Source organism: Psilocybe cubensis, chromosome 10 (assembly GCF_017499595.1).
Source record: "Psilocybe cubensis strain MGC-MH-2018 chromosome 10, whole genome shotgun sequence".
NCBI lineage: Eukaryota > Fungi > Basidiomycota > Agaricomycetes > Agaricales > Agrocybaceae > Psilocybe > Psilocybe cubensis.
Window position 1 is genome coordinate 1,697,538 of NC_063008.1, and position 14,291 is coordinate 1,711,828.

The 14,291-nt window shown below is 46.2% G+C and overlaps 6 protein-coding genes across 6 annotated transcripts; 4 read left to right on the forward strand and 2 right to left on the reverse strand.

The window, feature by feature from the left end:
• Positions 1-1,051: 1,051 nt before the first annotated feature.
• On the forward strand, positions 1,052-2,699 carry JR316_0010795 (uncharacterized protein; the record flags this gene model as incomplete). The annotated part of the gene is made up of 3 exons (XM_047896459.1): positions 1,052-1,250; positions 1,309-2,235; positions 2,296-2,699. 3 exons carry the CDS (start codon positions 1,052-1,054, stop codon positions 2,697-2,699), a joined length of 1,530 nt encoding a protein of 509 aa, XP_047744504.1.
• Positions 2,700-3,893: 1,194 nt separating this feature from the next.
• Positions 3,894-5,157, forward strand: JR316_0010796 (Putative steryl acetyl hydrolase mug81; the record flags this gene model as incomplete). Its single annotated transcript, XM_047896460.1, has 4 exons — positions 3,894-3,972; positions 4,033-4,308; positions 4,371-4,481; positions 4,532-5,157. The coding sequence occupies 4 exons, from the start codon at positions 3,894-3,896 to the stop codon at positions 5,155-5,157; spliced, it is 1,092 nt and encodes a 363-aa protein (XP_047744505.1).
• Positions 5,158-5,958: 801 nt separating this feature from the next.
• On the forward strand, positions 5,959-7,078 carry JR316_0010797 (Putative steryl acetyl hydrolase mug81; the record flags this gene model as incomplete). Its single annotated transcript, XM_047896461.1, has 3 exons — positions 5,959-6,232; positions 6,290-6,400; positions 6,453-7,078. The coding sequence occupies 3 exons, from the start codon at positions 5,959-5,961 to the stop codon at positions 7,076-7,078; spliced, it is 1,011 nt and encodes a 336-aa protein (XP_047744506.1).
• Positions 7,079-7,839: 761 nt separating this feature from the next.
• JR316_0010798 (Lipase 2) lies at positions 7,840-8,957 on the forward strand (the record flags this gene model as incomplete). Its single annotated transcript, XM_047896462.1, has 3 exons — positions 7,840-8,107; positions 8,169-8,279; positions 8,332-8,957. 3 exons carry the CDS (start codon positions 7,840-7,842, stop codon positions 8,955-8,957), a joined length of 1,005 nt encoding a protein of 334 aa, XP_047744507.1.
• Positions 8,958-9,402: 445 nt separating this feature from the next.
• JR316_0010799 (putative RING finger protein C32F12.07c) lies at positions 9,403-11,339 on the reverse strand (the record flags this gene model as incomplete). The annotated part of the gene is made up of 7 exons (XM_047896463.1): positions 9,403-9,543; positions 9,606-9,642; positions 9,698-10,669; positions 10,727-10,787; positions 10,844-11,125; positions 11,196-11,256; positions 11,304-11,339. The coding sequence occupies 7 exons, from the start codon at positions 11,337-11,339 to the stop codon at positions 9,403-9,405; spliced, it is 1,590 nt and encodes a 529-aa protein (XP_047744508.1).
• Positions 11,340-12,963: 1,624 nt separating this feature from the next.
• On the reverse strand, positions 12,964-14,201 carry JR316_0010800 (Pre-mRNA-splicing factor srp1; the record flags this gene model as incomplete). The annotated part of the gene is made up of 5 exons (XM_047896464.1): positions 12,964-13,377; positions 13,447-13,486; positions 13,542-13,598; positions 14,017-14,079; positions 14,128-14,201. The coding sequence occupies 5 exons, from the start codon at positions 14,199-14,201 to the stop codon at positions 12,964-12,966; spliced, it is 648 nt and encodes a 215-aa protein (XP_047744509.1).
• Positions 14,202-14,291: the final 90 nt, after the last annotated feature.

Below are 14,291 nucleotides of genomic sequence, written 5' to 3' on the forward strand. Positions count from 1 at the left end.
TCGTAACAAAATGAGCTCTAGATCTTCTGATAAATCGCTGAGGGGATATCGCAAAGAAGATCGATAGTCCAAAGTCAAAATCAACGACGGCGGGATAGAAATCGCAAGCTTAGAGACGTGTTTTAACTGTTATACGTGGGAATATACCGATCGACTACCCTGCAATGGTAAGTGCCACTGACTGGGAAATAGTCCTGGAATCGACAAGTCTTTGCGACGTTCGTTGAAATATGTCGATATATTAAGCGTATATGGAGCCTCTTGCTGCAGTATGTGAATCATGACGAGAGCCTGGTTGTCCTCTCAGAAACTAGTGGTTCTCGGGATGGAATCTGCAGTGGAGGTTGAGACCATGGGTGAAGCAAAATGTCAAGAAGATATTTTATACTATTTTTTAGAGTTGTAGGTATTCGATGAAGCTTTATACCGCCGAGAACTTGTGCACGACGATTTTAAGATGATCAGGACAGTTGAGAATCTGCAGGTAATCTGTCACGACTCTGAACTAGAAATTAACCTCATATTTTGATATATTTGTGTTTGCTTTTCAGAACACTGCCATCATAATAACTTAAATAAGTATAAGCACTGCCGGGCAGACGGTTCAGGCTTGATTTGACCATTAACGACCCAGCAGTTAATCGTCAGGATATTCTTGCTACTCGTACTTCTTTGTGCAGAGCCATCGAGGCTGCGCTGGCCTTCTCGGAGAGACGTCATTATTGACATTCAATCTATCTTCCACCTCTTCTGTGTGCACCTGCTGTGATTTTGCGAAGGCTCTCGTGAGTCGTCACCTACTTCAAGGTAACCGAGTTACGATAAAATCACCTACAAAAATGCAATTTATAGCTTAAACTCGCGAAACTATATTCACTCAAGTGGCACTCACAAATAGCGCTCAAGTCATGGGCAGTTCGGTCGTCATCAATTTAAAACGGATACGAGATGCCATCCGCATAAGCACAGCCATGCAGTTTCATGAACTTATCGGCATACATATCCTGTAATTGACCTAAATGCTTCCCTCCATCTTCTTGTTCTTTTCCACATGCCATTGGCTCGCATGGTTAACAGCGCGCCGCTTTCCATTATCGTCGACGATCAACGGACGGACTACATCGTTTTAAGTGGACCTCAGCAGTGGACAAGCACCACGGAGCCTGAATGGTTTAATGGAACATCTCAATCACCAACTTACGCACTTCAGAATAAGGGAGGGTTTGGAACATTGGAGATGAAATTCCATGGTGCCTTTCCATTCATGTACCCTCCAAATTTCACGTCATCTAAGTGTGCGTTGTACAGGGACGTCCGTCGCATTCTTCGGAGTTACTCCTCCAGTATTCCCTGACTCTCAAATTCTTAGTGTGTCTATTGACGGAAGTGTTCCATACAACACAAGCTACGCCGATCCAAATCCACAGACTTACCGCCAGTGGTATCAGTCCCCATTGCTAGCAGATGGCCCACATGTCGTTGCACTTTCTCACATTGCAGGTACAAGCCTCGACTACGCAGTTGTCACAGTTGGTCCCAGTACACCCTTAACTAATGAACACATTATCGTCGACAATGATGATCCTGGAGTTACTTTCAATGGCACATGGAGTCGAAGCCATTCCATGTTTAATTCGGGCCCACAGCCTGACGGATTTCCGTATCATAACACCACTCATCAATCCTCAACTGTGGGTAGTAGTTTTACTTATCGTTTCAGTGGTCAGGATACCCGTTCTTTGCCGGTTTATCTGCGCTCATCTAAGGTTTTAGGGCATTCTGCGGCAGTATATGGCATATTTAACTGGGCATATGTAGGAATACTATCTTTGACCTTCAGTCTTGATGGGGAATCGTTGGCACAAAGCTACCGCGTTAGCCCAGACACCCCCCAGTCCAAGAATGAAATAGGACAACAGCAAAACTTTCTCTTTTATTCCTATGATTTTCTTTCGCCTGGAGACCACACGCTCACTGTCAACGTCACTGAAGCCATAAATCAAACATTCGCTTTTGATTACATTACCTTCAAACCGTCCTTTTCTTCGCTTAGCAATATGCCGGATCTTTCACAAACATCAGTCTCTGGGATGCTCAAGGGAGATAAATCATCTACAAGACATTCTTTCGCGATTGTCGCTGTGGTTGCGAGCACTGTGTTATTGCTTCTCCTTTCCGGTCTTCTATTTGCATATATGAAGCATCGAAAGAACTTGAAGGGAAGATACGTCCCAGGTTAGCATCCGAACTACAATCCCGCCTTCTTTCACGGTCTTTTTGACATGAATTTTTAAGTCTATCCCTTCGCTCTTGTTCAGGAGCACCGCCCCGAGGTCACCGTAATACGCGGTTTACTGAGCCAACCTGATCTCGGAACCGCCTCCTCAATCGGCCGTGAATCCAGTTGGAACGAGGGCTCCTCTCAGGATAATCTTATTGACCCACATAATAATAGGCAAGGTCAGCTTGATAGCGCAGCTAGTTCGCATGTGCACTCCCTCGAAAACCTTTCGACACCTAGTGCCACCACATCAACTGCTCTTGTAGCAGATCGCTCTCACATCGCACACAGGTCGGTCATCAGCACTGGAGGTAGTGAACGGGATTCTATGTATACCCAAAGTTCTCCACCGTCTTACGACGAGACAACTCGCGAGCAGCCTCCGCCCACGCCATTTAGACGCACTGCTCAGCAATAGCAATTTCTTGTTAGAACTTTATTCTGGTGTATGAAATGTGGACCTTGGACTCTGGATAACGGACGTTTCGGACTAACCAATGACATTTATGAGCGATTGATCTACTAAATAATATACAGTTGTGCAAGTTTCGATTGCACTGCTCTGGACTACTTCTTATCAATTTTTTAATGTTCACGAACTATGCTTTATGTATTTTTTTAAAAGTTGTTTGATTCAAGTTCAACAAGAATGTCTTTAGCAGGTTCAAAGTGAGAAGTTTCCATCTGCAAATAGAGTTCCTTGGATAAATCCTCGCCTGAAGAATGGTTGTGCAAGTGCTTGTAAAATGGTGTGGGAACACTGCACGGCATGACTCCTTTGATGCGATGTGTGTGTTTCGCGGTACTCAATCTCAGTTGGAGAACAGAACTAACACAGGGCATGTTAAATTGGATAAAATTTAGCATGCCTGTCCGCTCACGGTTACCGTGTAGAAACAAAATTTCATCTGAAGACTGCCCCTATCCAAACCGCCAGATATAAGTTTCACATTCATGTTGTCAAAAATCCGGCGCGTGATCATCATCACCGACGGCTCTTGGTCTTTTGGCATGCATAAGCCCAACATAGTAAGCCTGCAAGAAATTCTGCACATAGCATCTAAGTAATTTAATAGGACAGAAGCAAAGGCCGAAGTTTGCAGCTAGCCTGCGTGTTGCCATAGTATTGTATTGATAATCAAGTCCAAGTAGCCCATATATCTTCTAAACACAGATGCTTAATATTATAAATATCCCAAACTTAGATGCTATAGCCAAAAAATCACTCTAACTCAGACTAACTCGTCTATTCAAATGCCGGAAGACCGATAAGTAGCTCGGTTGTATTACGGATCAGCACATAATTAGGTGATCACACACCCGAGTTGAATATGAAATTAGAACTTGTAGGTTCCTCGCTTTCCGCTGCCAGTGGTTTTCATGACTGCATCATAGGTACATAGGTCTTGGAATCATGATGGCAGCTACTTGTCATCTGTTGTTGCTTCCCTGGAAGATACGTCAAATGACAGGCCTGTGATCGCACACTGCTTCTATCCGTGGGCATGGGAGTATTTCAAGGTTATCCTTACACACGTACTCGAAGTCGCATTGTTCCACCTCCTCCTCACCAACTTCCACCATTCACAGTGCAGACCAGACGACGACAGCCATGACAGGAACGACTCTACCTAGAAACAAACTCTCTATCCTCGATCAGCTAAAGATTGCCGCGGTTTTGGTCCCAACACGTACGCTGCCAGATTCTCATGCATGTATTATAACAGTATGCTAACCATCTAACCCAACAGCGGTGGTTATGTCGGCCGCATTGATCAAATCATTCTTTACGGAGGATGGAAGGGCTAAAAGCTGGAAGAGAGTCATAGCGGACAGTACCACGGCATGGATTGTTTCGAACATCAACAGAAGACAAGTTCGTGGAGTCTTCGGTGAAACTGGAACAGTATACAGGGATTTTGTAAAGGCAAAGGGATTGACTCCGGTAATTGAAGAGCTTGGTCACGACTCAAGGTTGCTCTGGCTCGGACCTAGAAAATCGGAACGTGTTATACTCTACTTGCATGGTACGATAACTTATTTTCTAAATTTTGAGTTCATGGCGTTCAGTACTAGCTGGTGTATACAGGTGGGGCGTTCTTATTTGGGGCTCTCCCATCAACCCCATACTTTTGGACCCACACTCAAGATGTTATCGCAAAGAACGGGAAGGAAGTTGACGTCGCAATGTTAAATTATAGTGAGTCTTAATACTAGGCTCGAAACTTCACTGACATCGATCAAATTAAGCTCTTGTCCCTGATGCAATGTTCCCTACTCAGTTGAAGCAAGCTGTGCTCGCCATTCAGCACCTCATATCGACGGGAATAAAGCCAGAGAATATCCAACTCGCCGGAGATTCAGCAGGAGGAGCCCTCATTCATGAAGTTCTATCACATCTGCTTCATCCAGTGCCAGACGTCCCCAAACTAGTTTTATCTGCGCCACTGGGCGGGGCATACCTTATGTCTCCATGGACTTCCCTGAAGGACAGTCCAATGCTTCGAAGTAATCAAGGCAGAGGGGACATTCTTACCCTATCGACCGTCGTCTACTGGGGGTCTAAAGTCTTGGACGGAGTTCCGGAATCTGGAATACCATACCTTGACGGGATTAGTGCTCCTGAAGACTGGTTCAAGGGTATCGACAAGGTGGTCAAGCGTATTCTGATTAGCGCCGGAGACGCGGAAGTTTTTCGAGACACTATCATCAAGTATACAAAAACAGTTGAGAAGTATCACAAAGACGTTACATTCTTCCTCGATGAACACGGCGTCCATGATGATCCATTCCTACACTTCCTTGTTGGAGAACCAAACAGGGGGAAGTTGACCCCATTCATAATCGACTGGCTGGACAAGGGATTCAATGTGTAGTACGGAACGTCCTGTTTGTAGCTTGGATAAATCATGCTTGTTTTGAACTTCGAAGTCAGATTCCGCACAAAACTCATCAAATTGAAGTAGAAAGAAAGGCACGTCCTACAAATTTCCACATACAATGAACTGAGGAGGACACAATGTTGGTTTTTGATTACATTCGGCCTTCGGGTACTTCCACTACTAATGCATTGGAAGCTCCCATTGAGTTGACTAGCAAACTCTCTGGAATGCCCCCCCCGGTTGAGCCCAAAATTTATCGTGAGATTTTGGTAGACAATTCTACCAAACGGATAGAACATTTCCTACAGCAATTTCAGACATATCATCCCCCTTGTTAGGGAATTTTTAACGTGAGATTTTTCGAGTTCTGGTGACTGCTGACACGGTCTCGGTTTCAGTCTGATAACCGCATTTAGCGTGTTACTTTATTTTTAGCGCGTCGCGGGGCCAGCGATTGCTAAGTTCTAGGAAAATATACAATGTTATGACCACGAGCCAATGTTCGCAGATTCAGATTTGTACCCGTGGGTAAGGAGCATGCCAAGGGTTTGTGCTTACACGTCTTCTTAGCCCTGTATCCACGTCCTCCTGTCCTTCCCCTCACCATCTCGCGCCATCGCTCAGACGCTGAGAGAGACACGAGATGGCGATAGCCATGACAGGAACGACTCTGCCCAGAAACAAACTCTCTATCAAAGATCACTTGAAGATTGCCGCTGTCTTGGCCCCAACACGTATGCTTCCGGGAAAACATACAGACAACTGTTACAGTGCTGACGGTGTGTCCCAACAGCCATGATTTTGTCGATCGCATTGATCAAGTCTCTCTTCACGGAGGATGGCAGGGCTAAAAGCTGGAAGAGAGTCGTAATAGACAGTGTCATAGCATGGCTCGTTTCTCACGTCAACAGAAGACAAGTTCGTGGTGTCTTTGGTGAAACTGGAGCAGTATACAGGGATTTTGTCAAGGCAAAGAGGTTGACTCCAGAAGTCGAGGAGCTTGGCTATGACTCAAGGCTGTTTTGGCTCGGACCTAGGAAGTCGGAACGCGTCATTCTCTACATGCATGGTACGGCAAGTTATATTCATTGTTGAAATATACCGTTCACTGCCACTGTGTCTACAGGCGGGGCATTCTTATTCGGGGCTTTCCCATCAACTCCATACTTCTGGACCCACATCCGAGATGTCATCGCAAATAACGGGAAGGAAGTCGACGTTGCTATGCTGAATTACAGTGAGTAGTAGCTTTGTGCCCAAATCGTAATACTGACGACAATGAAATCCAGCTTTAGTCCCCGACGCAATGTTCCCTACCCAGCTAAAACAAGCAGTGCTTGCCATTCAGCATCTTATTTCAACAGGAATAAAGCCGGAGAACATACAACTCGCTGGAGATTCCGCTGGAGGCGTTCTCATTCACGAAGTCCTCTCTCATATGCTTCATCCCGTACCAGACGTTCCCAGTCTGGTTTTATCGGCCCCATTGGGTGGGGCATACCTTATGTCTCCCGCGTGTTCTCTGAAGGACAGTCCACTGCTTCGAAGTAATCAAGGTAGAGGTGACATCATTACGACACCCACCGTCATTTACTGGGGGTCAAAACTCTTTGAAGGCGTCCCAGAATTCGGAATACCTTACCTTGAAGGAAATAGTGCTCCTGAAGATTGGTTTAAGGGCGTTGATAAGGTTGTCAAACGTATTCTCATCAGCGCCGGGGATGCAGAAATTTTTCGAGACGCTATCATCAAGTATACAAAAACAATTGAGAAGCATCACAAAGACGTTACATTCTTCCTCGAAAAACATGGAGTCCATGATGATCCATTCCTACTCTTCCTTGTTGGGGAGCCCAACAGGGGAAAGTTGACCCCATTTATAATCGACTGGTTGGACAAGGGCTTCAATGCATAGTACGGAAACGTCCTATTTATGGCTTGTCTACTTTCTAGCAATCTGGGTGATCGTAGGTGCTGTTTGAAATGTATTCCTTGACGCAGGCGCTTAATGACTTAAGTCATAGCATCATTCTCTTTTGAGGCCGGTAGCAGATCGTCATGCAAACGCTAAAACTCGTTTGGGCCAAAATACAAGCTGCGAAGCATGCTCTACCTCAAACTCTGCAAGGATCATTTCGTGAAATAGAAAATCGGATATACTGGTGACATGTAAAGGTTTTACTTGATTTCACTCATACTCAATATACATGTATGGCACGGGCCCTATCAACTACTTCAGCTAATGATAAGATGAAATAATCCAGGTCTTACCTTTCCCTGTCAGTGTCTTCTCATTCTAATAGGTATAACCCCGTTCGTTCTATGAGATCTCTTGATTATCGTGCAGCAAGCAATCGAAGTGCTAATTCGCACGGGAGATTCGAGCAACGTTCAGGCTGTCATTTCTGGATCATCTGGGAAGGAAGGCCCAACATGGGAACATGTACATGTGGGCTTACACGCCTTCTTGATCACTTTATTCCACACCGCATCGGCCCATTATCCAACTCGGACGAGACTACCACCGCCATGACAAGAACAGCCCTCCCTAGAAACAAACTCTCTATTATAGGTCACTTGAAAATAGCTGCTGTCTTGGTTTCAGCGCGTAAGCTTTCAGTTACTGATAATAAGCTTGTTTTACCGTGGTAATAACGGCCCTGCAAAGCCCTAGTTATGTCGATTGCATTGATCAAGTCATTCTTCACGGAAGATGGAAGGGCAAGGAGTTGGAAGAGAGTCGTAGTGGACAGTGCCACAGCATGGATCCTATCAAACTTCAACAGAAGACAACTCCGCAAAGTGTTTGGCGAAACTGAACCAGTATACATGGACTTTGTAAAGGCAAAAGGGTTGACTCCAGTGGTTGAGGAGCTTGGCCACGACTCAAGATTGTTCTGGTTGGGACCCAGGAAGTCAGAGCGCGTTATTCTCTACCTGCATGGTAAGACGACTACCTTTTTAATTTTGAGGGCAGATTATTCAACACCAAACTGTGTATACAGGCGGAGCTTTCTTGTTCGGTGCTTTTATATCATCTCCATACTTTTGGACCCACACTCGAGATTCAATTGCACGCAACGGCAAGGAAGTCGACGTTGCAATGTTGAACTATAGTGCGTCCCGATTTTATGCTTGAGGTTTGATGCTGACGACACTGAATTAAAGCTCTTGTCCCCGACGCAATGTTTCCCACTCAGCTGAAGCAAGCGGTGCTTGCAATCCACCATCTAGTATCAACAGGAATAAAGCCGGAGAATATTCAGCTCACTGGGGATTCAGCGGGAGGTGTTCTTATTCACGAAGTCATCTCCCACATACTTCATCCCGTACCAGGCGTTCCCAAACTGGACTTGTCTGCGCCTTTGGGAGGGGCATACCTCATGTCTCCGTGGTCCTGTTTGAAGGACAGCTCACTGCTTCGAAACAATCTAGGTAGAGGTGACGTCGTTCCATTATCGGCGTCCATATACTGGGGATCTAAAGTCTTGGATGGTGTCTCGGAATCTGGTATACCATACCTTGACGGAATTAGTGTTCCCCAGAACTGGTTTAAGGGGGTCGACAAGGTAGTCAAGCGTATTCTTATTAGCGCTGGAGACGCAGAGATACTACGAGATGCTATCATCAAATACTCCAAGACTGTGGAGAAATACCACAAAGATGTCACATTGTTCCTTGATGAGCATGGGGTCCATGATGACCCATTCATACTCTTCCTTGTTGGCGAGCCTAACAAGGGCAAGTTGACCCCATTTGTAATTAACTGGCTTGACAAGGGTTTTACAGCATAGAGCGGAATACCTCGTAGTTCCTCGTAGATTGATCGACGTTAGTTGGTTCAAGTTTATTTCAAGTGTACTTGTAGTCGAGCGTAAATTGCGAACTTTGATTTATGGTGATGAACATTATTCAACATCTAGATTCCAAGAATGAGTTAGTCTTTGCTCTCATCTTGAAGGTGGCAGCTTGAAATCAAAGTTTGCCACATCTGGAGCTATGAACTGCATTATCTGCATGATCCAGATGATAGAAAGTTCGGTGAGCGATAAAATCCAAACAAACTTATCACTCTCCCTGCAGGATATAAGGACGTCGGAGTCGGGAATGAATGCTTATTATACGGAAATGTTACTGTGTGAATGAAGTTCAGAGTGGCAATGTTCAAACGTCGGCACAAGGGGACATTGAGTGATAGATCTAACCAGCTTGTTACACCGTTCGTAGGGGTACTGAAATTTATGTGGCTCGCTGGAAAAATGATGGCAATAGGTCAAGCTCGCGGATGTCGACCCCTTTAAAATCACGATCCTTGACGCGTCGGGTTTCGAGTTCGCGCTTGGCAAGCCAGAGGTGCAGAAGTTGAATGCAATCCTTCACCTAGACGTACAGACAGTTATCAACTTAACGCCTATGATGTCATAGTAGAATAAAGGACTCACCACCACAAACAAACCAAATCCAACACCGTTGCGCCACCTGAGGAACGGCAAGTTGATTAATTGAAGGAGAAAAAACGCGATATGCGACGCACCAAACAGGATCATTATCTACCCAGCTGGTCGAAGAGCTGGTTAACAACGCCATAAACAACCTAACACTCAGCCTAGCCTGCTGGAACATATTCAGCTGAGCCCACGGTTTATCTGACCCATCCTTATTTCCTCCCCGCACCCACGACGACACCACCCGCTCCCAAGGTGGCAATCCAAACATTCCTGAACTACCTGCCTGTTTCTGATGCTGACGAATCCCCAACAAGAGTCTCAGCACTTTCGAATGTTTTGACAACGATAAAAGAAGCTGGCCCATTGAATTAGCGATGACAGGAATGATCAGTGCACCGCCAATCCGTCGTCCGAGAGAAGACGCGTTGATTTCGATGAGCTGTTCCGCAGCCTCCACCGCGGCTGCATTGGGGTCCGGGTTCGGTTCCACCACGCCAGCGTTCTGGTCAGCAGCGCCTGGTGCAGCCACAGGGGGTGGTTGACCATCCTCGCCCCCACCTTCTCCCTGGCCGTCATCGCCATTGCCTCCTTCGACCCCGTCAAGGTTGGCACGGATCCTGATCACAAATGGACCCTCGTTGAACCTCAGTCCGCCTCTGGGAGGTCTTCGTGGAGCTGGCAGATGCGTCCCCAACAACTTCGAATACGCCCAGGCATAGCAGTTCTGGTACATCGCGCGCACGAAAGGCAGGCCTACTAGGCCAAAGAGGATAGGCGGAGGAGGCCAGTGGTGTTTTGTACCCAGTAGGCCCCCGGAATTAAAACCGGAGGTAATTAGTGACGAATTCTGGGGATTAGACCAGTATTCCTGTAATCGTCTGCTCCTTTCGCCAGTGACAGGCGACGTCGGGGGCCAAAAGAGGAGTAGGGGGATGACGAGAGATGTAGAATTGGTTTGGAAGCGGGATAGTATGAGGCTTATAGGGAGAAGAGGGAGGTTGATGTACGCTGACCACGGCCAATTGGTAGGGTCGTCTGTTAGAATAAGGTCAAATAATCTGAAAATAACACGAAAGTATTAATTATAACTCTCTTTTAGCGAAAATGGAACGTACTCTTTCCCTAGGAACTTTTCCAATGCCCAGGCTCCATAGCCAGTGAGACAAACATACACAGCTACAAAATGGAAGAATTATAAAATAATACAAAAATAATAACAAGGATGAACGCACTGGTACCAACCAATCCCACGGCAGCAGCAGCTCCGAACACTGTAAACCACCGCCCGCATTTCTGCAGTACTTTATTTCCAACAGATAAAAATTTGAGCACAAATGGCCTGTCGCTCTCCATCTCGTACTGCGTGCCACACTGTGGACATTTCAAAGCATTCGGGGCTCGTGACGCATTACTTTGCGATGATTGTATCCATTTGAGCAGACATTGTTCGTGTGCGATGAGGGTGCAGCTGCAGGGATGTGTCCATGCACGAGGTGCAGTGTTCGGGTCTTGGGCTGGCAGAGGGCAAGATATGAACAAACAATAAGCTACGTTGGGATACATGAACATATCAAATGAACTCACGAGAATCAGCGTTCTCTTCCTCCCGACAGATATAGCAAAGTTTGACCTTTAGAGTAGCGCCCTTAAGTCAAAGTGGTGTAGTAAGACTTCGCCATGCCTTTGACGTACCCGTAGATCATTGACTGTGGGTACTTGGGTGCTCATGGTCGGTGAGTTTGGTACTCGACTTGATTAATAACGTCAAGATTTTGTTTAGTCTCGAAAGAAACCGATGCTCCTGGTTCCTTTACAACGTCGTGGTACCAATTTGCGTTCCGGAGCCGTACCAAGTATTAGGCCAATTTAGAGCTAATCTGGGACAATCAAGATCAATGGCAGATTACAAAAAAATGGTTGGAGTGTATCTCACAGTCACCGTACCACAGTCTACAGACTAAGCTCGAGCAATTGGGTCCAAAAAGTGAGGAAAATGTGCCAATGTCGCGTGGGCGTCATGGAGTCATGGGGTATCTGATGTGTTTTGTTGTTCATTGTCTTCTATTCCAAATACTACGGGAAGTCAAATTACGTTAAATTCCCACGCCTTTTTCAAAGACTCTTTTGAACTTGTATTTCACGGCATCATCTACCACTGCCAGTTGGTATGATCAAAAAGAAGAATCAGAAGATGTACACAACTTAAAAATCAAAGACAAAGATGGTAATTGCTATAGAATATTGGGTTGATTTTTTGGTGACGCTACGGAGCTTAGAAGGGACATCTTTTTCATGCTCGGGGAGGCAATGAAGGGTGCTGTATATGGATTCGTTGTGTGTCTAATGGAAGAGTAGGCGATTATCCTGATAAATAGGACATAACTAAAAGTGTGAAGTTTGAGCATTATTATTTCAACTTTGTATGGATTTTTTTAAATTTGACGAGCAGCGCAGAGAGTATACCGATGCACAATAAAAGTGCACAGTTACAGAATACCAATTAATCCACCCTTGTCGTCGAAACTTCCACGAACCCTACTACCACGGAAACACGAATACAGGTGTGTTAGTGACGTGCGAATTAAGCATATCATTGAATAATGCTGCACCATCAAAGTAGCCTGAATATAAAGCACAGTGGGTCCATTGGTCCACAGATTTGCGTAGACAGGGACCCAGAATAAATATTATTAACATCCTAACTCACGCACCTCGGTGTGCTGCTAGTAGCATCGATTCGTAGTACAGCCCATAATTGTAAATTAGTTTGTTGGCCAGGAAATCCAGGTGTGCGCAAGAACTGACACCCAATCAGCCTAACCAACCTAATAACATACCTGACTCACAGAAGTGTGGAAGGCGTCAATAAACTCATGAAAAAGCCACTATGAAGAAACAAACAATAAGCCGATAACCGGCGCATACGCATATGTGTATTGTCTGGGCGGGAGAAACAGGAACTGGCAAGTGGCAAGGCTAATTAAAAGCTTGTTACGGCTGAAGTTCAAGTAGGAAATAGAAAAGAATGTAGAGAGAGGAAGTAGTTGAAAGGTTTATGTACATGAAGGGAAAAAAAAAAGGGTTGTTGGGTTGAAACGGATTAGAAATTGGTGTGTTCTAGCGTAGCGCTCACTATGATTCATGAACGCGGATGTTCCACCAACGTTGAATTTTGAGAATCGAATTTCGCAAGAAAAGGAAACGGAAAGATAGGGCGAAAAGAACAAAAAATTTCGAGACCAGGCTACGCATATGTTCACGCATACATTGGCGAATGCATGCACAATGAACAAGCAGCGGAGCGAAGAAATGGAAGAATAGGCCACTCGAGATTATTACGAGGCCATAAGACTTAGTGATCATAAGGCGGGGTGCGGACCTGGTCATTATCGCCCCTATCTTGCCTGTCTCGCTCCCTCTCCCTGTCCTCATCCTTCTTAACAGGTTCCTCTGCAGGCGGTGTCTTCGGCCTCTCCCTCTCTCTATCCCTATCACCCCTGTCCCTGTCGCCCCTATCTCTATCCCTGGCATCCCTTCTTCTGTCAGGCGATGGCGACCTGCGACGGTCACGGTCGAGATGAGGAGGCGGAGATCTGGACCTCCTGCGCCTGTCCCTGTCTCTATCCCGGTCGTCCAGCCTGTCACGGTCCCTGTCACGATCATCTCGGCGGCGAGGGCTGCGAGAGCGATCGCGACCGGAGCGGTGAGAAGGAGGGGGGCTACGCCTCTCATATCGCCATACGGAAGAAGGTGGGTTTTTGGCCCACTGTTGATCACAAAATGGTCAGAACAGGCATGTGTGTGTAAGCAAGGTGTTAAAAGAATCGACGGTTACCTGGATGCTCAAGCGGGAACCTTCAAAGTATCTGCCATGCCTTTAAGCGAAGAAGAGCATTAGTTGATGTAGCACAAGATTAAAAATGAACTTACATGTCATAATATGCATCCTCAGCATCGCGATTGCTCTTGAATTCCACAAATGCATAACTACGAGCGTTCGAAGGGAGGTTATCGTTGAGCGATCGTGTTTCATGACGGTAGCAGAGTAGAGTAGCTAGAGTAGCAGGACAAGCTCGCGCAGACGAAAGAGTTTGAACGAAGTATCGATATTCGACATCGCGGACATATCGACGATAGGTCGCAGCCAGCCCAGGCGAAACGGAAGACACCGCGGATCGAGCATGCATATAGTATAGTGTTTGCTATGCTATAGAGCGTAAAGCGAGGCGCGCGCGTGGCAACATGATTTTTTTTTCTCGACGGTCGACCTTCTTCCGACGATTTTTTCACACAAAAAAGGACGATTTCGACCCTCGACCATGGCGGGCACGCGGCGCGGCGCAGCGGTGGAAAGACCAAGAAAGGAGAGACGCAAAGTCAAAGACGTTGGAAATGGACGACTTACGGGTTGTGGGTGGCGTGGGGGTTGCGTGGTGCTGGAACGTCGCAGCGAACGAGTGGACCGTATCTGAAAAGTATTTAGTATGAAAAGGGTGAGATGGAGGGGGAAGTGTACCTTTCGAACTCGTACGCTAGGTCCCTGGCACGGGTGGTTGGGTGAAAGCCGCTGACGAACAGGATTCTGGGCATTTTGAGGTCGTCGTCGTCGTGGAGAAAAGTTGCCCTTTGTTCAAGACACGCATGTAAAAGAGGGGCGTCTCTTTGCATTTGTTTGGTTTG